This window comes from Protopterus annectens, chromosome 7.part0, assembly GCF_019279795.1.
Source record: "Protopterus annectens isolate FY-2018-M chromosome 7.part0, PAN1.0, whole genome shotgun sequence".
Lineage (NCBI taxonomy): Eukaryota > Metazoa > Chordata > Ceratodontiformes > Protopteridae > Protopterus > Protopterus annectens.
Window position 1 is genome coordinate 333,932,305 of NC_056739.1, and position 26,137 is coordinate 333,958,441.

General features: G+C 42.2%; 1 protein-coding gene across 1 annotated transcript in view; it reads left to right on the plus strand.

Moving 5' to 3' along the window:
• STRIP1 (striatin interacting protein 1) overlaps positions 1-26,137 on the plus strand; it is a gene marked incomplete in the record, with an annotated part of 820,756 nt that overhangs the window by 396,710 nt on the left and 397,909 nt on the right. The window contains 2 exon segments of the mRNA XM_044076197.1: positions 19,924-19,989; positions 20,862-20,925. Coding sequence (XP_043932132.1) covers positions 19,924-19,989; positions 20,862-20,925 — 130 coding nt within the window.

Sequence of the window (26,137 nt, forward strand, 5' to 3'; positions counted from 1 at the left end):
ATAATGCATGACATCGATTAAACAAGTAACGGCAATGGACACAGATGTATGTGTGTGCCAAATACACATATGTACCTGTGACCTTCAATAGTTCCCATGTCTGACGCCTGCCACATGTGAATACATGATATTTGCACTGGATAACATTATGACTGTGGTCTTCTGTGCGGGTGCTGCATGTGGTATGTGTATATACAGTGTGAGATGTATATGGTATCATCCTAGCAGCGAGGGATACACATCTGGTCTGGGGCATATAGTCTACATGTTGTTGGTGAACAGGTGCTGCATGTTTTCACCTGTTGTGGGAGTGGTAACAAGTTGTTCCATAGCAATGCAGTGACTACATGCTAGGAACCATTCAGCTAGGGTGTTGTAGCTACAGTAATTCATCAGCATTCAGTAATACGTCAGCATTCTTGGTGAGGGTATGATGCCAACCAAGGTCAGGGTCATACCAGCCTGTGCCACATGCTCAGAGAGCCCTTCCATGTTCCCTATCATGTAGTCCAGGGAGGTACATCACAGGTCAGCCATAGTGGCATGGACAATGACCGAGTCATATGTGTCCATGCCTCTGACTGGCCTGTATGCTTGTGTTATGTGGTGGACCATAGTGCCCCACGGGCGTATCACTGTGACCTTCACCTTGTCCAGCCTGGTGAGCGGGACCTCACTGTACCAGACAATAAAGGTACCTAACACAACTGTAGCAGGTGTGTTGTCTAGCCGTACAGACTGTGACTGTTTGGCACACAGGATTTGTGTGCTGTGTTGCACGTGCTGTGTTCCGGCTTAACGTATGCCTGTGTGCCAGCTGCAGAGGTGTCTGCTGCTCAGGCAGGATGCTATTCTGAGGCCCCACGAATGGCCCAGTGTGTTCACGTGTTTGGATTGCTGTCAGTGTAGGTCTACATCAGACTGGTATTGTAGTCACTGTAGTATTTCATGCCACCTGACAGGTTATGCCAGTACTGGGTTCAGAGTGCTTAGCCCCAGTTTGGCTATGTGGTTGCATCTCATACATGTGTTGTACGTCCATGTGTAGGGGAGAGGGTTGACTGTGTACATGTGGCAGCTGTGACATTGCCACATGACCCACATATTCCACAACTGTACCATAGAGTTGACTGACAAGTGACCTTTGCACATGCTACCATAGTATTGTGATTGCCATGGTGATTAACAGCACGTAGGGCCAATGGGGAACAAGGTTCATAGGTTCATACTAGGCTATCTGCCCTAGGGCATTTATAAGCCTAGCCAGAATGTGTTTGGCTTTCGCCACCCATTTTAAATTTATTTTGCTATGCCCTTTTTCGAGGTTAGTATACTGTGCCTTTGTCTAACAGTGATACAGAAGTGATACCCGGGGTAAACCTACGATCTTCCATCCACTCATCAAGATTCCTCTTGAAGAGAGTCAATGAGGGACTCTGCCTAACCTGGACTGGGATTTTATTCCAGAGTGAAGGGAGCCTCTGGGTTATGAATCTGTCCCTCCAGCATGTCCTATTTATTTCAGTACTGAGGTTCAAGTCTCTTGAGCGCGTAGCTCGATGGGATTTGGATTTTCTGAGGTGCAGCATGTCCATTAATTCCGGGTTGGACATGGCTTTATACGTCAGGCACAGATCACCTCTGAACAGGCGGTATGCCACTGAGTAGAGCTGGAGTTTCTTTAACCGGGCAGCATATGGCATCTGTTTGAGCCCTTTGATCCTCTTGGTGAGGTACTTTTGGAGTCTTTCCAGTTGCTGCAGGTGTCTGGTAAGGTACATCCCAAAAGGGGCATTGTACTCAATTATGGGCCTGATGAGGGATGAGTAAAGAGGCACGATGACCTCCCATGATCTAGATGTGAATCCCTTCATGATTAGGTGGGCTATATAAAATGTTTTTCTAACCACTTTGGCCACGTGGTTGTCAAATGAGAGATTGCTATCAACTTGGGTCCCCAGGTCCCTAATGACTTCTTCTGTACTTAATGGATTACCACCTATGTGGTAATTTGTGGGCACTTTGTTTTTGCCAAAGGGGATGACTATACACTTTTTGGCATTTAGCTTGAGGCCATGGCTCTGGCACCAGTTGTCTGTTTCTATGAGGCCCTTTTGGAGGATGCTTGTGTCGGCTGGAGAGTCTATTATGGCGCCCAGTTTGCAGTCATCTGCGAACTTGATCAGCCACAGTCCTTCCGTGTTGGCATGTACCTCTGAGAAATATATACCGAACAAGAGAGGTCCCAGGACTGAGCCTTGTGGGACACCACTTGTAACTGGTTTGGAGTCTGACATGGCTTCAGCAATTCTAACCATGTGGGTTCTGTCCTTGAGCCAGTTTGCAATCCATCTAGTGACATAGGGGTTTATATTTAAGCTGGTGAGCTTATCTATAATGCCCGAGTGGGGTATTGTATCGAAGGATTTTGCGAGGTCCAGGTAGGCTGTGTGGACCACCTTCCCCTCGTCAATGGCCTTGGTGACTGTTTCAAAGAAATCAACCAGGTTTGAGAGGCAGGATCTGCCCTTAAAGCCGAACTGGGTAGGATCCAGTGTCTGTAGGTCCCCAATATCTTTATTTATGAGGTCCATGATGATCCTTTCCATAGCTTTGCAGACCAAACTAGTCAGGCTTATGGGGCGATAGTTTCCAGGATCCGTTGAGGCACCACCTTTATGGAGAGGGACCACTGTTGCTGTATGCCACTCTTTGGGCACATATCCTGTAGTAAGGCTGAGATTGAACAGTAGTTTTATGTTTGGGTTTAGCTCTTCTTGGAGTTCATGTAGTACACATCCTGGGACACTGTCTGGTCCCATTGATGCTGTGTTTTTGGCTTTGGAGAGGGCGGCTCTTACCTGAGCGTCTGAGATGTCAGGGGGCAGCACTCTGCTGGGATAGATATTTGCCCCTTTGGTGGGGAGTGGGGGGAGAAGTTTGCGCTGAACCTGTCAGCTAGGATGTTGGCAATGTCTGTGGGTTCAGTGTATTTGTTGTCATTTTGGACTAATTCTGAGCATATCTGGGAATTACCACCAAGGTTCCTAACATAACTAAAGAAAGCCTTGTGATTATCCGTAGTGTCCTGTGCAATTTTTCTCTCGAAGCTGGCCTTAGACAATTTTATGAGTGCCCGTAGTCTTTTGCTAATACTGATCAGTGATGCCTTCCCTTTTTGGGATTTTGCTCTATCATTTAGTAGCTTCCTCCTTCTATTGTATAGTTTGTTTATGGCTGGGGTCCACCAGACAGGGCGTCTGCCTTTGGAGGATTGGGTCTTGGTTTTATTTGGGATCGCATGATCCATGCATTCCTGAAGGTGTTCATAGAATGCGTTTATAAAGGATTCTGCGGTTTGGGCCGTATTTTCCACAGGCCTGGGCGCTTTGAAGGATTCCACCTCGGTTTTGAGGCGTGTGAAATTTGCTTTAGAGAAGTTTTTCACTGTGGTTTTCTGGGCAGGGGGTGGGGTGGGATGTGAATATCCAGTGAGATTAGTTTATGGTCTGATCTTACCAGTGAGGGATACACTTCTGGTCTGGAGCATAGAGTCCCCATGTTGGTGATGATCAGGTCCAGTATGTTTTCCCCTCTTGTGGGAGTGGTAACAAGTTGTTCCATAGCATTTGAGTTTATAAATTCTAGGAACCTTTGGGCTAGGGTGTTGGAGCTAGAGTAATGCTCCCAGTCTATGTTTGGGTAGTTGAAGTCGCCCAATATAATGGTGTTTGGAGAGACATTCATATTTTCCAGTGTTCTCAGGAAGGCCGAGTGGGGTTCCTGGGTTTGGGAGGGTGGTCTGTAGCAGGCTATAAACTGGAAGGCCGTTTTAACCACTGTTAGTTGCACATGGATAGTCTCTGATGCTTCGTTCTTTGCCACCAACCTGGAAGTGTGGGCATCTTTGAATATCGATACTCCCCCTCCTTTTGTGGTTCGGTCCAAGTTTTGGGGCCGAAAAGCATGGTATGAGGTATAACCTGGTAGTGCTGGGGTGCTCTCGGGAACCCTGAACCAGGTTTCCGTTACTGCACAGATATCGATGTTCTCCATGCTAAGGATCGTTCAGAGTGCGTGTATCTTGAAGTTTAGACTTCTGGCGTTGAGTAGCATTACTCTTTTTCTTATCCCTTGTGATACCTATGGAGGTGGGTTTGTCTTTTGAGCCTTGCCTAAAAAAGGCACTATGGGGGTAGCAAGAGCCTTTGCCAATATCCAAAAGCCCAGGGGTGACAGGCGCAAGCCGTCCCTAGCGAAGCAGGTGGTTCAACAGAAGGTGAGTATGTGAGGGTGTAGTGCCTGATTAGTTAGCACTGGCATATATGACTGCTCACGTGGGCAAATGCCAGGTAAGTCATATGCAATATGTCACAGGCAATGTACATGTGAACAGGACAAACAGTGACGTTCTGTCAAGTGAGACATGGACATACATATAGTAAGCTATGCAGATGTCACTAGGAGTCCACAGAAGCTCTGTAACTCTGCATTGCAGGTGGGATCAGTGTTCCAGGGTAACTGCAAGCAAACATACATGCAAACAAAGCTACAGTAAGCAGGGCTGCATGTAGTCCATTGTACAACAAACAAGCTGTACCACTTCCAGTAGGTAACGGTGCAAATATGCAGGCACTATACACATGTACATGGAAATACACAGGTCAGATGGCTAGGGTCCCGTCTCGGCGCACACAAGTGTACAGACCATGTACCGTCAGGATGTACAATAACTGGATGGAAACCCAGGTGCTCATACCTGCAGTAATACATGTCAAATAACAGACACTGAGCCTTCACTCAGTGGTTCCATACTTAGTAGGATTTATGCTACCTGGCCTGCCACCACAGAATCCCTGACATTTATGGGGAGTCTCCCTCCTGTGACAGTTAGTTTTGTGTGTTGGGGCTGTCTAGCATGGTATGAGATGTTTGCTTGCAGTGCTAGGGTGCTCCTGTGTGTTCTGTACCAGTCGTGTAGTACTGCACACATATCAACATCCTCAAACATCCGCATTGCAGAGTCCAGTGTGGGCAACATGCCACTTGCAGTTTACATGTCCATCATTGCATATCAATACTTTCATTACCTTATCCCTTGTGCTACCTATGTATGTAGCCTTCTGTTGACATCCTTACCACCAGTATGCCAACATGTGCAGATGATACACTATGGTACTTACCATGGGTGCAAACAACAGTACAAGACAATCATACCCTTACTGCATCAGGCATGCTGGGATATACCCACAATTATATCAGCACACAGTACTGTTAACAACATGATACTATTACTACACGTCTGTGTAGTCACCCTGTGCATCAGCATCATGTTAACCTGTACCTGCACCGATGTTACAGATTGCAGGAGGTGGCACAGTTTCATCATATGCACAGGGTGTGAACTTGGTATGCCTGAGTCTGCCACTGATACCACCAATTGACATGTATGTGTGTTGGTGAGGGACAGCAGTACAAGGTGGGGCAATGTTGATGCAGTGTGTGCGTGTATGCGGTAGCCCTAAGTGTTGTCAATTCGCATGTGTGTATGGATGCACACAGTTCCACCTCATGGCTGCCATATACTGGTGGTTGTGGACAGCCACAGACTGTACCTGCCAGGTCATACAAATCAGTGTCTCTGGCCACGGACATGGTACCTGTGCCTTGCAGGGGTGCTACGGACCGTATCTGGTACCAATCCAGACTGGGTACTGTCATCAGAAGCAGGTGTTCATTGACTGGACACAGATCCCTGTCGGGCCTGTCCAGAGCCACGTGCACATGGTCTCCTGGGGCAGTCTGATGACAGCACAAGACCCAGCATTGCTGGGGCTGCTGCTTGCACTATTGGGGCGGCCTCAGCCCTGTTGTCCGCGACGACTGCCAGCTGCTGCTGTTGCTGGCATACACCCACATCGACGCCTGAACCGTCCACCATTGCCACAACACTTATGAGTAGTCCCTCCAGTCTGGTGAGTGGGGGATGTGTAGCCACCCCACCACCTGTGGCAACCTGTTGCCTGTGGATATCTGACGCACGCTGATGGACATTTCTGATTAAATTACTGCCGTGATGTCGTACCTGCTCATATGTCCTATTATGCGTGCCTATGCCATTTACCCGATGAACCAGGTCTTGCCACAGTGCAGCCCTCTCCTGCTGATTCTGGCTGGTGTGGGAAAAGAGTATTGCATAATCCCGCACCAGGCTCTGGTGCATCTCCTCATCCTCAGCTGCAGAGTACGCTGGATAGCGCTAGTGAGCCATGGTCCTGAAAAAGGAAATAACATGATATCAGCAAAATATGTCAGCAGAATTTGGCACACATACTACACATGCTACTCGAATGTTGTGATACAACATATCTCACATATATAGCATCTGTCTGTCTATTGGTGGATACACATGTAAATGGCCAGATATCAGTGCTCAGCCAACAACTGTGCAACAGTACCTGGCACACTCCATATGACATACTACCAAACCCCAGCAGTCAGAACACTGATTCAGGTCCAAAGCACCTCCTCACTCTGGGGGTTTGTATCGAGGTACTGTATGGGGTACATCATCAACTACTGTGAGCTGACCACAAACTAATTGCCCTGGATATACATATCCCACCTCCACCACCAGCACAAACGACTACAGTGAATAACATTTCAAATGCAAACTTTACACTTCTTAACACTGACATGGTATCCTTTAAGTCCACTGGGCCAATGGAAGACACAACCAACAATGCTGACCCCTTCACAAATGATTTCTACGGACATCTCCGAAAATGCATGGATCATGCAATCCCATATAAGACCAAGACACTCTCCACAAAGGGACAGCATCCTGTCTGATGGACCCCAGCCATAGACAGATTGTATAACAAAAGATGGAAGCTACTGCAAGACAGAGCATAATTCCATAAAGGGAAGGCATGTCTGATCAGCACTAGTAAGGAGCTATTTTCTCTCATACAAACAGCCATGGGCAACTTTGAGAGGGAAATCAACAGGGACACTACAGATAACCACAAGGCCTTCTTCAGTTATGTTAGCAACCTGGTCAGAAACCCTCCATTATGCTCATAGTTAGTACACAACAACAAATAATTCACTGAACCCACAGATATTGGCAACATTGTGGCAGACAGGTTCAGTGCATGTTTCCCCCCTCCCTCTCCCCCAAACTAAGACATACTTATCCCAGCTGACTGTAACCTCCCTGTCATCACAGATGTCCAGATGAGAGCTGCCCTTAGAAAAGCAGAAAACACAACATGAATGGGACCTGATGGTATCCCCGGTTGCATGCTACATGAACTCCAAGAGGAGCTAAACACACATATAGAAGTGCTATGCAACACTAGCCTGACTACAGGATATGTACCTGTACACTGGCGTACAGCAGCAGCAGTGGTTCCACTCCACGAAGGAGGCACCTCTACATACCAATACAATACAATACAACACAATACAATACAATACAACACAATACAATACAACACAATACAATACATTACAATACAATACAATACAATATGCTATTGCCCCTGGGACTACAGCAGCATACTGTTCTACTACCCTGACCATTGTGACACGTGATGTGATGGTACCTGCTCCTGTCAAACAGTTACACAGGGTGACTCATATGGCATATTACCTCTCTGACTAACATTCAGCAGGGGTATGTGTGACATGTACTCATGGGGAGCCTTGCTTCTTAACGCTGTTTGGTTTATTGCAGGGTATGTTTTATCTGTGATAGAAACCTGTACCTCCGCCATGTGCTCTACTGCAGTGTCACGGATGACACACAGCAGTCATTTAGGTTGTGGATGGTGTGAGGTGTTACTATGGTTGTTGGACATCTGTCATTGGTGTGACTTAAGTATGTAAATCCAGGAGTGGTAACCTCTATGTGGGTAGTATGTGTGTACCCTGTGGTGTTGTCAGTCACTGTGCATTGGTAATGTGTTTGAGTGCATTGTCACAGTGTTGTACATGTCACTGTGTCCTTCTCCATATCTGTAGCTGTCATGTGAGGTGCATACCGTGGCAGCCATTGTGGTGTGGAGGGGTACACTAACGTACATGTCCATAGCTGACGCACTATGTCTGCTGACACATGCCATGTGCAGGTATTCCAGGAGTAGTGTGCCACTGTGAATATCATTGGGGGGACTATTGTACACATTTATGACCCTGTTCACCCCTGACACATGCAGTGGTGGGCAGCCAATCACATATCTGGTGGTTACTGGTGCAGGTGATTTGAAATGGGGTATGGTACTCCAGTTTTGACACTGGTGTTCACTCCATGCCTTTGTCACCAGGCACCTGTTGCAATACATCTGTACACATGTGCCTCACTCAGAATATATATACATCTCTCTGTCTCTCTCTATATATGTGTGTGTGTGTGTGTGTATATATATATATATATATATATATATATATATATATATATATATATATATACATATGTCTGTATACATATGTCTGTATACATATACACATATATATATTGATATACATATATTGCTATAGATATGGAGAGAGGGGGGTGTGTGACAGAAAGGGGGTGAGAGTGACAGAGGGGGTGGGACAGGGGGAGTGTGAGATCGTCATATACAGTCATACCTGTAGATAGTCAGATCTATGTATATGTATATGTATCTACATATATCTATATTTATATGTGTGTATTACATATATATGTTTGTACATATTCTATCTATCTACATCTGTCTATGTATTCCTACATCCCTCTCTATGTATGTGTACATATATGCATATTATATATATATATATATATATATATATATATATATATACACACACATATATATATATATATATATATATATATATATATACATACATGCATATATATATATATATATATATACATATATATATATACATATATATATATATATATATATATATATATATATATATATATATATATATATATATACATACATATATTGACATACATACGTATCCATATGATAGATAGGTATATTAACATGTTTGTTTACAAAACTGTATACACACACACTAACATACTGCTAAACATACATAACTGTGAAACCTACTTCAACATTACATATCATCGTTTATACCAGTAATATATAATTAAGCCACAGCTTCGTTATTAAGATTTGTCCATATAACTGCGCCTCATATATCATATTCTGAGGGCACAGAATCAATCGATTTCATTGTGCACTAAATTCATTATTTTTCATACATACATATTTTTTATACACACACATTTTTTATACATACATTTTTTAAAATTCAGTTTCATTTTATTTTTGGTTATCATGGTTTATGTAAAGAATTAGTTTTTAATAACTGTTTTTTAACCGTTTTTAAAGCATGTTATATATCTTATTGTTTCTTTAAATGGATATGTTTCTTTAAATGGAAAAGTTTTTATTAATTGACTGAGTATAATAAAAAGGGCGTGTTTATTAATGGTGAACTTGTTGGTTTGAAAAAGCACTTGTTGCGAAAGCGCTTACCACTGTTTGTCAACGGATCCAATAAATTTATTTTATTTTATTATAAAGCTCGAAGTTCGCATCTTTTTGTGGTATACAAGAATATATGAGTTTATCTCATTGTGCTTGCTGCTATTTGCTGTTTGCCGCCACTCGCTGCTGGTCTGAACAGACTTGGACTTTCTTTATTTCAGCGTTTTGGGCGTGTTCAATATATACGAGGTTTTGGTTGCTTCATTTTGTCTGAACAGACCCTGGTTTGCCATCTAGCATTACTTTTTTGGCTTATTTTTAAACAACTGTTTAAGAGCCGTATGAAGGTACAACGTTCCTGGCATTATCTTGAAGCAGTTATGTACTAACAAATGAAAACAGCTGATGTGCGATTTAGGTTTGCTCTTTATTGCACGGAATTGAGTTACGGAATAGCAGAGTTTTTTTTCATCTCGCTGTTTGGAAAGACAGTGTGAATTTACACCAACTGGGGTTTCTTTCAATCCGGTTTAGTTGTTGACGGATTAGTTTGCTGCACGCTTTCAGTATCGGCGCAACAGTGGAATTTTTCTTTGGTTATTTTTAGCCGTGGAAAAACTGAGTGAGCTCAAGTACAAAGGTAACTTTATTTCAAATTGAAAGTTTGTTTCAATTTGAGAGCCATTTACATGCGCTTTGTTTTTTAATAGAATCAAATGGTTCGCCAGAGCTGACACTAACTTTTTATACTTTATTTAATACCTACTTTGTACATTGCACTACAACCTACTTTCAACCTACTTTGATAGGTGCACATAGATGCCCTCACATACATATGTATGTACAGCCTTCACTGATAGTTGCTGTATGTCCCCTACCCTATGCACATCTTCATATACATATGGATACAGACCAATGACACATATGGAGGGTTCACAGTATGTAGACTTTTATAGTATTACTTTACATTACCTGTGTTTGTCACAGCTGCTTGTGTTGCCGTCTGGTTTCACGTCCTGCTGCTCCACTTGCCAGTTGTCAGCTTTCGAGTGATTGTTGCTGACTGGTTTTGTGTATGTTTATTTTATTTTTTTTCTCTCTCTCTCTCTCTCTCTGTCTCTCCCTACCTCCACAGGGTGCAATGAAAGTATTGCATGTGTGGACTGGGAGTACAGCATGCTTTTGCAGGTATCTGCATATGTCAATGTGATGGCCCCTGCACCAATTGTTAGCCAGCATTTGCTAATTGCATGCAGCCAGTTGTGTACTGATTGCAGTTCTCACTGTGATTTCAGGACAGTGCTATAAAAAGGTATGTGAGATAGGCGTAACCCTTTCAGATTTTAAGGGCAGGGACCATGCTGGTATGCTGTGGACACTGTTCTGTGAGTGTAAAGGTTAGTATCTCTCTCATATTTCCGGATGTGTTGTAGATTAACATTTTTCCATTCATTTCTCCAGTTTCCTGTACCAAGTGTGTATGTACACTGACACCTAAGACTACTACTACTGTTAATGTGGATGTGTGTGTGCTTCCCTGTGGGACATGTGGTGTAACTGGTGTATAGCAATGGCTCTTGCTCTTTGTTGCTATGGCTTCAATATTTGCCCTTTACATTCACTACTTGTATGCCTGCTAGGTGTCTTGACTGTAGTGTGTTGCTGTGGCTTTCCTATTTTCCATGTACATTCACACCTTGGAATGCTTGCTATATCTGCTAGGGTGTTACTGCATGCAGTGTGGTCAGGCCATGGTGTGGGCCTTGATATCTATTAGTGTATTTGAGTATGCTGCTGAGCAGGCCCCAGAGACTCTCAGGTGCATCTTTTATCTGCCTCATGGAATGGTACATATCAGTGGGGTACACCCATTAAATTGTCTGGTATTCTGCAGTTGTGACTGTGGGATAGCATGAGCATATGTATTACTACACTATTTCTGCCGTGCAAGTGGTGCATACTTTCAGTACTTCATAGTTACCATTGCATGTGTTGTAACACCTTTCTGCCTACTGTTTGTACATTTCACAGGGAGTCTGTGGGGCATCCCTGTAACTCAGTCACTGTTGCTATGTCTAGGCTCTTAACTATTCAAATATGGCAGTGTCAGACCTCTCAAGTGTACAGCTATTTGCAGGTTGTCCACATTTTTGCCTCATATTTTGGTCAATATCTCATAAACAGCTTTCTCTGGCAAATCACTCTGGGCTCAAGTCAGACTATAGTGACACATTTAAGTTTCAGACTTCATACCCTTCCAAACAGCCAACAAAATGCAGAACCTGTTACTCTCTGAACTGTCTAAGTTTGTTGTAGCATTATTTGGAATGTGTCCCTGTTTTTGGCCCTTTGCTCCACATTTTTTATTACTTAGTCCGGATGTGTTCCTGTAAGAGGTTGTGGGGTATGAGCAGTGATTATCCTGCTGTGTGAGTATGTGTGTGGCTTGCAAGGGGCTACAGTGACATTATTACCAACTAGCATGGCTGTTTCTGTTCACACACTACTATTCTAGAAATCCACTACATTTGACAGTAAATATACATGACATGCTTTGTGTACTACACATCCTATATTCCCTTTACATTCATTCCTACTGTTACATTATATATTTATTATAGTGCAGTGTTCTTATATAACAGTCATGGCTTAGTGGTAAGTCATGCAGACTACTTTTTCCAAGGTCCTGGGTTCGGGACTGACAGTGAGATTTTATTTTGCTTTTGAGCAGTCTACAGGACTTGTCATTCAGAGTGACTAAGGCACTTTTAAGCAGTTGTAACTGGGTTAGCGCTGGTTTGCGCGGAGCTCCCGCATGCTTACTGGCGTTCAGCTCCACGCATACCTGCTTACAACCGCTTAAAAGTGCTTACTCTTGCGCACACCCGCGCTATTTTCTTTGAAAGAAATGAAAATGGGGAGACAGGAAAGTGGTGAAAAAGGTGTCACAAAGAGGGTAAGAGAGTAGGGAAACAAGCTCGGGATTTGCAGGAGGGATGTAGGTAAGGCCCCCATAGCTGCCCATTTCCTCATCAGCAACAGCTGTGCATATGTTTGTAATTTGGTGTGACATTTGAAACCTTCCACCCCTGAGAGAGGTGTGAGGACAACAATAGTACTTGTACAGCCAATTGTAATTGACAGTTTCCATGTCCAGCAGACGTGTGCAAAATGGGCAGCTATGTATGGGGTGTAATTTTTTTGTGGGTACAGAGTGCCTTTTTTTTCAGGTGAGAGTGGTATGTCAGGTACAGGGAGTCGGTATACTGGGGAGGTAGGTTGGGTAGGTCAACAGACAAGACAAGACGCATATAGGGGCGGTGTATGACGCATGTGGGGGGGGGTTACACAATTGAAGGGGAACAATGTTTGGATAGCTAGAGCCCATGAGCCCCCACAGATGGCAACAGTGGAACTGATATCCCCACCCATGGGCAGTTGCCACTGTGCCTTCACAGCCCAGGACGGGGCTGTGCTGGGGGCTGTGTAGGCCGGGCAGCAGGTACGCCCGTTAGTTGTGCCACCTGTGCCTCAAGCTGGCTTAGGGGCCCAAGAACAGCTTCCTGGATCTCCCTACGCACCACAGTCCGGACACTACGGGAGGGTGAGTGGTTGTTCTCCTTTGGCCACACTTGCAGAGGTGGGGGCGAGCCCCATCCCCTGCAGGGCTTCCACCCGCAGGTGGCACAGGGCCACCGGAGGAGGGTCCGTACTGGGCACTACTGCCAGGTGCACTCGCCAGCTGAGGTGGGAGAAGTGGGTCCGCTGGAACCCACCTTCCCTGTCTTCCTATGTTTTGCATTATGTCATGACAGTTTGGGTTAGTAACGTACAATACCATTCACAATTAGTTGTAACAGCATGCATTAGTATTCCCATTAACCAAACAGCCAGATATTGAAACCATTGAACAGCAAGCATAACACATGCATAATTTGAACAGCAATACACAGTCCAACAACATGCAGGGATGATTGATGACAACAGGCCATCAGGTTTGGATGTATGTACAGGGCAGATGCATTAACGTACATGCAAATACGTATGAACCAACAGGACAAATGTCCAGGGGTGTTAATTGTGATTGCACATACCAATTTCACGTGGAATGGATTATATGTGGTTAAATATCAATACATATGCTGTACATTTCTAATAGCTGCAGATATATACACACTACAGTTCTGCCTACAGTTTCCTATGTGATAACTACTTCAAGTTGGTGATAGGAATGTTACTGCTACATCAATATACATTTTCATTTTTATTCATACACATTAATATCTGGCTCTGTTCAGCTACATCATCCTGCTACATTTGCTTTATATAGCTATAGACAACTGTGGATGTTTGGTATTTCAGACAACTATACTATCTGCATATTGCAGACTGAGAGCAACATATCCAGATTTTAGGTTACACATTCCAGCTGCGGTGACATTTTCAACACATTTTACAGTTTGGTTCTGCTTGTCACATTCATTTCATTCTGTACTGACTGCAGTATACTTTATTCAGGAGTTATTTCTTCTTTATTGGTGGATTCATAACTCTTTCTCATACTCTCTCGCTTGTTTTATTTTTACAGTTCAGGATGGCACTGCTTTATTGACATGTTTTACCTGTAGTTATTACAATCCTTTCCAACAGTCTCACTTCTGTCTTGCTTCTGTATTTCAACAGGGACATATTTCACACGTGTTTTACTCAGCTTATGCAGCTGTACTTTTCAGCCTGCTGCAGGTTATGTACTATTATATTACAGGTGGGACATCTTTATTTCAGACTTTTTCATTTTTCTGTTTGGATTACAGACTGCATCACACTTTTGTAATCAAGCAATACTTGCAAACCCTCTTACACTGTTACTTGCACATTTTATTACTTAGTGACTACACTGCACTCTTTTGATAACTGTCATACTTTTATATTTATTTACAGTTACAGGGAGAGGATTACTGACCTGCCTGGTGGCGCAGCAACTGCAAGCCAGCCTATCGCCATAGGCTCTATGGTTCGCAGAGCAGACACCTGCAGCTGTAATATAAATAAAGTAATATTGGAATACACATCTCCATAATATCAGCTAGGTTAATTTCTTACATAAATAATTAGATGTAACTTACTCAGTAGTGGGGCGTTGGGCATTTGCTGGGCCTCCTGGATCCAACGGTTCAGTTGGTCCTGCTTCCGTCTCTTCAGGTCCGCATGGTGGTGACAGACCTGCTCACCAGTCCTTGGTATCCCTGTAGCACTGGTGAGATCATGAGCCAACCGGTCCCACGCCTCAGCCCTATTTGCTCCCCACAGGACCTGGCCATGCATGAGTTGGTCCTCATGATTGTGGGCAAGGAGCCAAACCATATATTTGGACTCCTCAACGCCCCACCTCTGTGCTCGAAAGCAACTACCCTCACCTACACCTGACATTCTGGCTGCAAGTTGGTTCTACAATCGGTTATGCTGTGTATTCCCGCCTATGGGGCTTATATATGCTGTTTTTCCTGCACTTATCTGTGATTGGCCATTTTGGAATTGTATCAGCTTCACAAAACCTGCTTTGTCATGCTGCTCTTTTTATTCATTTTTATATATTTGCTATTACTGCATTTCTAAGTGCAACTGTCATGGCTTAGTGGTTCAGTACCTTGACTATGGTGCATGGTGTCCTGGGTTCGAATCTGGCCACTGCTTTTTATATTTTATGACTGTCTACACAGGCTAGGAGGTGTGTCTGTGTAAAGGCAGTTTTGTTACAGCTTGCTCAATGTTGCCCATCTGTTAGCTTGTTGGCGCGGTGCGCAGCTCCGTGCAAACTGGGTACGCTGGTTTACGCGTCATTTGGCTGTCAGCACGCATATTACGCTCAGCTCAGTTAGGGGCACACAGTTTCAGCGTGTTAAACCACTGCTCACCTACGGGCACTCATTTTGCACCTGTTAAACCACTGCTCACCCACGGGCACTCATTTTACACCTGTTAAACCACTGCTCACTTACGGGCAGATGCACTCAACTTGTTAAACTGTACCTCAGCTGTAGGCACATCTGGCATTTTTTATTACTTTATCTCACATTTCTTCAAAATAAATGGCCCATTTCATTACATTTTACATAAAATATAATTTTATATGTGTACATATATGGCAGGGACTTGTTTCGTGCTTATTTCACTAAAAATAAAAATTGATGTTGGGGGGGCTCGAACCATGACTGCCTGCTCTTCAGCCGACGTCTCTACTGCTACGCTGTTGCTTCTTGGCTTACTTTGCATATGTAGTTCTTATATGCTTTTCCACTGACTGCTAACTGTGGCTAAGCTACGGGCATGCCCGCGCAAACAAGCGCACTCACGGGCAAACATCTTTACAATTTAAAAAAAATATACAACATGTTCATTCATATATTTTATGTTCATAGTCTGTGGAGGCATGTGTTGTGTTTATTCACATTTACACGGACTCTGTCGTGGGGGTTTACTTTTGGGACTTTTACTCTTCTGGGGGCGTGTCCGTTTGCAGGGCTCGGCCTAGGGACACGCCCCCTACTGTCTTCCACAGACCGTGTAAGCCTTAGGTGTGATTCAGCATGCCCTCATGCATATGCATGACATGCTGACGTCACGCCATTTAACTGCAGCCTCCCGTGTAAGCCTTTTAACTCTTACACGGAGGCTTCGTGAATCCTGCCCTTTGTATTTTCCTTTGGATAGAGATTTGTTTTTTGGCACATGCTGCAGAAATTTTCAAAAAAAATGCAATGAAAGGGGTAAGCTGATCCCAGGGAATCTTTTTGTAGCCCTCCTTTTCAAAAATTTCTAAGGGATTCTCTAACCCCTTATTCAGTTTTACCAGAAAGCAAAATAAGCAGTCTTAACAAAATACAAGTAAAGAGATGTGCAAGATGAATTGGCAAAGGGGTTCCAAAAACAGGTTTCAAACTACCCAAACCAAGGACAGTCCAGCAAGTCTGAATGACCATTGAAGAGACCTTGTGAACCTTTTCCATCCTTGGTCCCTTTTTTCTTCCAGAAAGTCTGAATCTCAGTTTTTGTGTTTGGCAGCAGATGGTTTCAGGCAAATAGGTTATGAAAACTATTCATCAATGTTACATATGTCAGTGGGAGGAAATTCACAGCTTTCCAGGGATCATTCCTCATTCTCTGGATCAGACTGTTTTTTCTACTGCTTCTTCATCACATGCTCTTCCAAGGAGTGATGGAACCAGTTCCCCCAGATGGGGAAGGATTTTAATTCTAGGTTGTTCCTAGTGTCAAAGAAAGACTGTTCTTGGAGGTGGGATTGGCATAATGGTTATGAGGTCTTTGCCTCATAAACACAAGTTTCTGGGATTTGATTCTGACATTGGATTATTGACTAGGTTTAATATTGCCCTTTAGCCTAGTATTCACCTATAAACATTTGAACCAGTTCTGGACCTTTCTTAAACTTGTTTGATAGTGCACATATTCAAAGTTGTCACTTTTACAACTTGTCACCTCTTCTTCTTTCAAGTTTCCTAGTAAAGTTAGACTTAAAAGATTGCATATCCTCACATTCCTCTTCATACAGACTTCAGACGTCTCTTAAGGTTTTGTGTGCCTGAATCATATTCACACAAAGGGTTGTCTTCCTGGGGTGCCAACTAGACTCCTCAGTTCAGTGAGCTTTTCTACCACAGGAAAAATATTTTTATCTAGATCTGTTTCTAAGGTTTTCCACTCAAACTTTGGTCACTGCAAGGGAATACCTCAGGATTTTAAGTTTCATGGCAACTGTAATTCTCATGAAATCCCTGGTAAGACTCCACGAGGGAAGATACAGTGGCATGTGAAATCTCTCTGGTCCCAATGTCAGCACCCTTTATCTTTTCAAATTTCAGTGCTGTGGTTTGTCAGAAAAGAAATATTTTTGTGGAAACAGATGGCCTTTAATCTGGATCTCCCCTTCTCCCTCTCTGCTCCAAAGCAGTCATTACAGGCACTTTGGACTTTGCTTGGGGAGCATTGTCTGGAGGGATGTGCAGAGGGTGTGGGACACCAAGGGCAAATGCAAAAACCGTAGTATCAAGGAGATGCTTGCCCTGCTCAAGGCACGTAACTCTCTGAACCATCTTTGGTCCCTGGGATCTCTTCATGTGATTACAGGCTATACCACAGTCATGTAGTACATTAATAAGCAAGGGGGAACCAGGTCATACCCCCTTTGCATGCTAGCCATGTTAGCTTGGGATATAGTTTCCCAGCACAATCTCATTATACAGCTTTCCTGTGTTCCATCAAAGCAAAATTGTGTGGCAGCCAAGCTAAGCAGGACCAGGACAGATCCTTGTGAATGGAAACGCTCTGGAAGTCTTCCAAGATTTTATCCGTCTGTGTGAAGTTCATCAAGTAGACCTCTGTGCTGCCTCTGTGAAAAATCAACTGTCAGTATTCTGTTTCAAGACTCCATACAGGAAAGCCTGAAAGAAAGATACTTTTTTTCCTAGGACAAGAATGTTTCTGAATGAATTTCCACCCTTTCCACTAATATCTAGGATAAGGATACATCTGAAGATTCAGAAGCAATCCCCCAGGATCATTGTGCCAAGTCCATTCTGGCCCAAGCAGTCACGGTTCTCCTTTCTTTTGGAAATGGCCAGGAGCAGTTACCACAAGTTTTCTCACAGGCTTGATCTGCTCACACAAGAGTGGGGAAGGGGCGATGATACACTTCAATATCAATTCACTTCAGTAAGCTGCCTATGTTACTGTCTTAATTCCTTTTAGGTACCTGTCTACTGAGGAAGTGCAGCAGGTACTGTGGAGACAAGAAAGCCTGCCACTAGAAAAATCATATTTTAGCAAATGGAAAAAGGTTTTCTAGTTTGTGCCAGCAACATAACCAGCACGCATTCATGGCTAGTTGTCTGGGTTTACAGTATGTGAGTTACCATCCTGTGGTCTGTCTTATTCCTGTATAAAGGTTCATTTATCGGCCATTTCAGCATGTCTACCGTTGCATCCTCTTTCAGTGCAGTCTCATGTTAAAATGTTCTTGTAAGGGGTTTTGCACAAGAGGTTCCAAGAAAACTGGTGCCCTCTTTGTGGTATTAATTTTGTGTTAGAGAAGCTAACACTTGCTCCATTTGAACCAGGTAATCTGCCTAACTTTAGGTTCGTAACCTGCAAAACAAGTTTACTAATTGCTGTGACCTCTAAAAGAAGAGTATTTAAGTTGCAGGCTCTTATGGTGAGTTGACCTTATCTCATTCACCTTAAGGACATAGTTTCTTTGAAAACTAACACTTTATGCCTAAAGTCGTATCGGAATTTACTTTAAGCCAATCTATCCATCTCCCAGTTTTCTTTCTGGAACTTAAAAATGAGAGAAAGGATATTCCATACCTTGGATATCCACAGACAACTCAGTACTGTCTTGACGAAACAAAATCTTTCAGTTCTTCAGATTTGTTCATTTCTTGTAAAGGTAAGAATAGTTGTCTAAGGTAACTACCTTTTGCTATACTCTCCATAACAAAACTATTTCAGGCAGCATCAAGGCGCCCTCTACCATGGCATTGGCTTCATCTATGGCTTTCTGGAAAGGGTTGGATTCTAGAAGTTTTCTAAATGCTGCTGCTTGGTCCTCTGTACATATATTTACAAAACACTTTAAGCTTGATTCCTTCTCCGGGTCCAGCTTGAGCTTTGCTAGGACCCTTTTCCAGGGACTTCTGGACTCTTCTCCTTCCACCTCACAAATGTATTTAGCTAAGGTAAGCTATCCGTATAAGTAAGGCTGTTTCACCAGTAATCAGTATGATTAACACCTTACAGTTGTTTAAGTTAAATGAGCATAACAGTATATGTTTGCTTGATCACTGCTGCAGTAGCTGCTCCCTCCCTCTATCCTCCTCATTTTTTTGTTGTATTTTTAATGCCTGGTTGTGGACATTTATTATTTGTTCCTAACATTATCCTTTCAGGGCTCAGCCTCCCTCTTTCTGCTGGCAGGAAAGCTCTGAAGGGCTTTGCACCCAAACTTGTCTTTTAGTCACTGTAGCTCGAGCTGCCAGACAGCTTTGTAAAAGCTCCATGACTGTTATAACCTTGTTGGTATATATCCCATATAGCTAAGGCTACTGCAGAAGTGATAATTAGAACATCTGCTGTTGTGGTAGGTTTTATTTGCACAACTGTAATTAGACTACTGTAATTGTATCACAGTAGAAATCACTGTGTAGAATTGTGCAAAAGATGGGAGGTGGAAATTGTAGTTTTTATACTGAAAATGTTACCCGCAGTCTTTGTGCTGTTGTATATTGCGCACAAAAATGCATGATTTTTGTGATAAGACAAATGTACATATCTTTCCTGACATTATAGAATAGCTATATACTGTTGTTTACTTACAGTAATTTTTGAGTTAAATGTCACCTCCCCCCTTTTTTTTTTAATTCAGGGAAAAGGATATCGAAAACTTCCTTGAAACAAGTAGAAGCAAATTCATCGGCTATACTCTGGGAAGGTAAGTGCAGAAGTTATTCCTTTGAGTCTGGTATCCTTTGAGGACCGCCTGGGGGTGGATTAAAGTGACTTAATATTGTGGGAATATTTTTATATGCACTTTTAAGATTTTGTATTCACAAACATTGAGTTGCTCCAGTAGCCCACTCATTCCTTTCCTTCTCCCAGTATGTGAAGCAGGCAAGAGGAAGACGAGAGAACTGGGGTAGAGCTGTCGTCCAATAAGGGTCGGAAGGTTTTGCAATGTGGTCTTGCATTCCAACTCTGTTTAGACAGTAAGCTTAATGCCCTGTAGGTAAAGCTGTAGTGTGTGCACATCCTCACACTAATACTTGGCTAGAGTGCAGTTTTTAGTCTTCTCCCTAATGCTGTTTTGTTAACGCAGCTCTGCATTCCAGAATAAGAAAATTGGCATTGGACAACCATTAACCATTGTAGTGTCTAGGCCACTGTGTGCCATTAAGCTGGCTTTCATCAGGACGTTTAACAGTAAGCTCACCTTAATTCTATTGAAAATCAAAAGGGGGCTGTGGGGCCCAGAAGAGATGCGAGTAAAACCTAGTATGAGTCCTGTAGTTGTTCTTCATTGTATTGGGGCAGGGCCAGACTTGATGATATGATTTACGTTTATTCTGAAATGCATAACTCTGAAAATAGTGTATTTTTAACATTGAGTATTTGTAATTAATTTGAATATTTTGGGAAAAGTTAAATTTAGCTAATGGGGGTTACTAGTTATACTTCTGTGCTGCTTTTGGGCCATATCACCAGGAGGGTATGATAGATAAAAGGGTTTAAGTGCATGGAGCTGCAAAGTGGTATGTCATTTGTCTTTTTGTTTGCTTTAGCAGTGACTGAATTGCTTGTTTCTAGTGATACTGATACAGTGGTTGGCTTACCAAGACCCATTCATGAAAGCATCAAAACACTCAAACAGGTAATGGGTTCTTCTCCTTTCTTTTCCACTTGCACTGGTTTGTCTAATTCTTCTGTAATCTTGACTGAGATTTTTTTCCTTTTAACTAAAATGTAATATTTAATATTCAAGGCGTTTCCTAGTTATGTATGTTGTACCAGTATTTCTTGGTTTAACACTGAAATGCTAAAATTGCTTTGTCACCATATCTTCTCATGTTGTGCTTATTTTAGTACTTTTTCACCAAAGTACATATTTGTATGTGTCAGCAGAGCAGATTGAACAAGTTTTAAACAAGAGTGTGACAGCAGTGTGTTTCAGAAACATTCTTTGACCAGAGTCAAGTGCAGAAATGAGGGTTGGTGGTAGTGTTGTAATAGGCTCCAAACAGCTGCTAATATGCTTTATAATTTATAGTGGCACAAGCAGATCCTGTCCATGAGAAAATTCAACCAGCTGTAGATGGAATTAACTGAAATATAGCCAAGAGTGGTGATGTCAGTTTGTAGACTTTTATTTTCAAATATACTTCCACATCTACTTTGCAGGATTGATTGTTTCTGTCTCTTGAGTTTGCGTTTGCTGGCAAGTGGTCCCAAGAAGATGCAGATAAATTTGGTAATCTTTGTTCTACTACAGGTAGATAGTTCAATGCTACATTGTTCCGATAGTACTTTGGAGCTAACTGCTTTTCACCATGGCATGGTCAGAATTACTCTCCCAGAAAGAAATTTATACTAGACTATACTCCCTACATCAAGGAAGAAAGCCATGTAATCTTCTGTCACTTTACACTGTTGCTTGTTGCTCTGTTTCTAGCCTGTGTTGTTGTATAGGGAGGTGTTTAATTCTAGGTTTCTGGCCTGTGTTGTTTTATAGGGAGATGTTTAATTGTAGTTTTTGTATGCATGTGCTCGTAATGGTGTCTCGGTATTTGTATTTTGGTGAGTATTGGTTGATGCAGGTTTAGACTGCGGTGGTGGTGCTGCGGTAGCGTTGTCTTCTCACAGTTAGACGTTGCCCGTTCGATTCTCAGTTAGAGCGTCTTCTGTGTGGCGACATGTGTGAATGGGTGTTCCTTCGTTGAAGGTTGTGCGTTAGGCCCGGCAAGCCAGCACGTAAAAATCTACTGCCAATCATTAGCGGACCGGAGTTCCGCTGTGGCGACCCCTAACCAGGAAAAGCCGAAAGAAGCAAACAAAATTGGTTAATGCAGGTTTCTGCACAGTATTGGTTTTCTTGGGGGTTTATGGACACTGTTACCTCACAGAGCTGAGCATTTGTTAACCTTCAGGTGAGAGGTTACTATAGGCAGTCAAAAACCTGCTAGCTAGGAAAGCCCTGCCAAAAATGTATCATTAACTAAAACAGAATAGAGGCTTCCAGTTGTAGCTCTAGATTTTAAATAAAAGTAGAAAAGTTATACAGGTTGATATTTCCTTGCAGATTTCACATTGTGGTGGGTATTTGGAAAGGAAACTGGTCCAGCCAACTGAAGCTAACTTTAAGTAGACATTTGCAATCAGAAAATCTCTGGCTTCAGGATTAAAGTCATATTGCCTGGATTATAATAAAAAGCATAGTTTTATTTCTTAGTATTATAATATTGCAGAATTTGTGGATCTAGCTGCCTAATACAGAACTGTTTTGCAAACTCCTCTATAAATAACTGTGCTGCATGTGCTCTGTAGTGAGTTCAGATAGTGGCTAAAAAAAGGGTTGGTTGACAAGTGCCCAGTAAGCAGTTCGGTAAAACCTTTGTGGGATCCTGAGTAACATCACACAGTTCCCTTCAATATGTTATCACTTCCCACCCCAAAGTTGTTTGCTGCATCACTTATAGGGTCATAGATGGTTACTGGGCTATCTGCCCAAGAGCCATTTTAAGCCTAGCAAAACCTATCCTGAGTTTTCCAAAATAAATACATTTTAAATTTCAACTTTACCCCTGGTTAGGCAGCTATGTCCTAAATGGAGAAGGGCAGTTTGTGAACACTTGATGTGGAGAGACTTCAGCTAAATAAAATAAATGTGGTTATGATGTAAGCTTGTACACAAAATGTTCACAGACTACCCCTGTCCATTAGGAACATAGGTGTCTGACCAGGGGTAAATTTGCAATTTCCCTTGCACTGGTCTAGGTTATGTTTGAATAGAGTTAGGTATGTGCTTTACTTCACATGGCTGGGAAGCCTGTTCTAGAGAAGGGGTAATCCTTTGAGACAAGTACATGGCCCCTCCAACATGTTCTGTTTGTTACAGACAAGGTTTAGGTCTTTGGATGAAGTATTACTTATGCCATTTGTTTTGCAGATGTGCAACAGAGCCATCAATCTGGGATCAGGGGATGCCTTGTAGTCTAGGCTTAGATCACCTAGCAACAGTTTGTAGGAGACAGAGTACAGGGATGGGGCTTTGAGAAAAGTCCTTATAAGAGTTGATTGCTCCCTGTATTCCTTTTGTGAGGAATGTCTGTGGTTTGTCAAACTGTTGCAAGTGCCTGATCAGGTATATGCTGAGTAGTGGGTTGCTGTCTGATTTATCCAAGAGCAGAGTACAGCAGAACAATGAACTGTTTTTAAGCATATTTTCTTAAATTGCTGGACTTTTACTGTAGCTTCCCTTCATTGTGTTCACTGCTTTTGGTGACTGGGTGCCAGTGTATGTTTTTGCCATTTGCTTTCTAGTTTTTACATTTGTTAAGTGTGTGCTGGTGCTGCTTTGAATATTTACCTACTGGTTAGTTTCATGTGGAGGTGTGTTTTTAAACTGCTTTATTAAACCACAGTTGCAACAGTGAAATAAGCACAGAAATAATAGAAAAAAGCAAATAATTTTTCAATGTTTTTGAGGCAGTATTTTTTTTTAATAATTATTCACTCCAACAATATGTAAATCACTCAATTCATGACATCCCTACAAAACGCACCCCTCCTCTTGAACATTATCCTGCATGCATGTATCATACCCTTAAGTTCTGTTTATTTCTGTAACTTGCTCTTTCTGTTTTTTGAAGATTCCACCTCCAGTTATTTTATCTCATTTACAATATTTAGTACTTCAGTTAGAGTTAGATTTCAGTTTTATTTTTTAAGCCAGTAGCGTTACCCTTGGCAAGGTTTCAGTATGGCAATTCAGATTCTGGCCCACCTCAAAAGAATATTATAACAATTTGCTCCCTCAGCATTTCTGACAAAGTATTCTGTAGTGAGTTTTTTTTAAATTTGCCAACTTGTTGCACTTGATCCATATTACTGTCTTCCCAGTCACATCTTCATCATTTCCTGTCTACCTGAGGAAAAATTCTCTTGAAGTCTGCTAGGGGTATAGGGATACCTATCCAAACGCTTTCAAGCAAAAATACTAACCACCTGTTTTTTGTTTTTTTTTTTGCATACTTGGGAACTCTGCACACATCCTCATTTGTCCTTTGTAAACTTACTTTCCAGTTTCAGCCCAATCTTTGCTAATCTTCTAGTTATCACATAGTATTTATTTTATATACCCTATTAATTATCATTTTTTAACAGCTGTTTCAGTTATAGACTCGATTTAATAATTCTACCAGAGCTGATCTTTCACTTAGCATTCCCCCCATCCCTTTCTTTTTGCCTATACTGTGGTGTTAAACCCTGGTAGGGATGGCAGTCTCCAACCTGAAGTCTAGCTTTTTGCTTGGCCTCATCCCACTCTATTACCTTTCCCAATCTAGTTATTTGTTAGTAATACTTTGGTTCCCTTGCTTACATTTTCCAGTAACTTCCAGCCTCCACTTGCCTGTTTTCTACATTCCTATGTGCAGTCATCCGTATTGGCAAAATCTCCTTTTTCCATTCCTGTATTGACATAGTGCTTTTAAAATACTTTTATGTATGGTTGTTTTTATTAAGAACTTGCATTAAAAATCCTACTATCTCCTTATCCCCTCTCTATTTTGTCATCCATTTACACTTCAATTTATAACCTTCAGCTTGTATTGTGTGTGAGCTTTAACCGAGTAGCTCTATAAAGTATTCCTTTAAATCGGTTAATCCTAAACCACCTTTGTCTGTTGTGAAAATCAACTTCTCACTTAACTCTTATCCTCTTTCCCCTCCATATAAATTCCTTCAACGCTGTATCATCCGGAACTTCACCTCTGATTAATAAACATATGCCTGATCTGTGTATAAAACTAAAGGGACTAAAATGTTTACACTACTTCTAGAATATTCTCCATATCCTTAATCAAGACCTTCCATTTTCTCAGTTGTATTTGTTTAGTCTCTCCACACATTCTTAGCTGCCATAACAGTATCTTTTTCAATCCATGCACCCATATAATTCATCTTTCATCCCCACAAATATAGGTATTGCTGAACCAGTTTTGTTCGGGTGCATAATTTACCACTGTAGCTTTTGTATTATCTTCATTAGTTTTGTAACCTGAAAAGACTTTCTCACAACATAGGCATAACCTTTTCTTAATGTTTTCAGTACAAAAAGTCTGCACTTAAAGCATTTTTCTTGATTACCTTACTGTTTATGTTCTTGAATGTGAGTTCCTTATTTTCTTTGCTAATGGCTCTTAATATAAAGCAAATAAAAGGGAAATAGAGCAACAAGGCAGAGGTGTCTCCTGTTCAACAGAGCTTGTCGGAGAGGAACCCTCCCACTTAACCTCTTGCCTCAGACCTTTCATACATCACCCTAATTATAGCCCTGTTGTTCTTTTGGGGAGTGCAGATGTTGCCATTGGCCTCCTCATAAAATTCCAGCTGACTGTATTGAAGGCTTTCTCCATCGAGACCCATCAGTGATGACGTTTTCTTAATTTCTGCTTCCCTCTAGGTCATCATTGCCCTATTAGTGTCATATGTTTGCTTCCCCTCCACAAACCACATTGACCCATATCTATCAATTTTGACAACACCTTTAACATTCTGTTACAGTAGAAAAATACATTACAAGTATAATTAAAAATTGAACTGAGCCTATATGAAGCAACATCTGAAGGGTCTTTACCCTTTTTGGGTAATACACCCACCACAGCTTTATTCCAAGATGCTAGTACTCCCCCCCCCCCCCCCCCATTTAGAATACTGTTAAGCAAAACCTTTCAGGTCTTTATCGCTTTCTTCTGTCCCAGTTTCCAAACTGCCACATGATTATCATCTTTTGTTCTTCATATTGATCACTGCTGCAGTAGCTTAAGCATTATTAGTTGTATTCTGAAGATACAACATCCACCCAT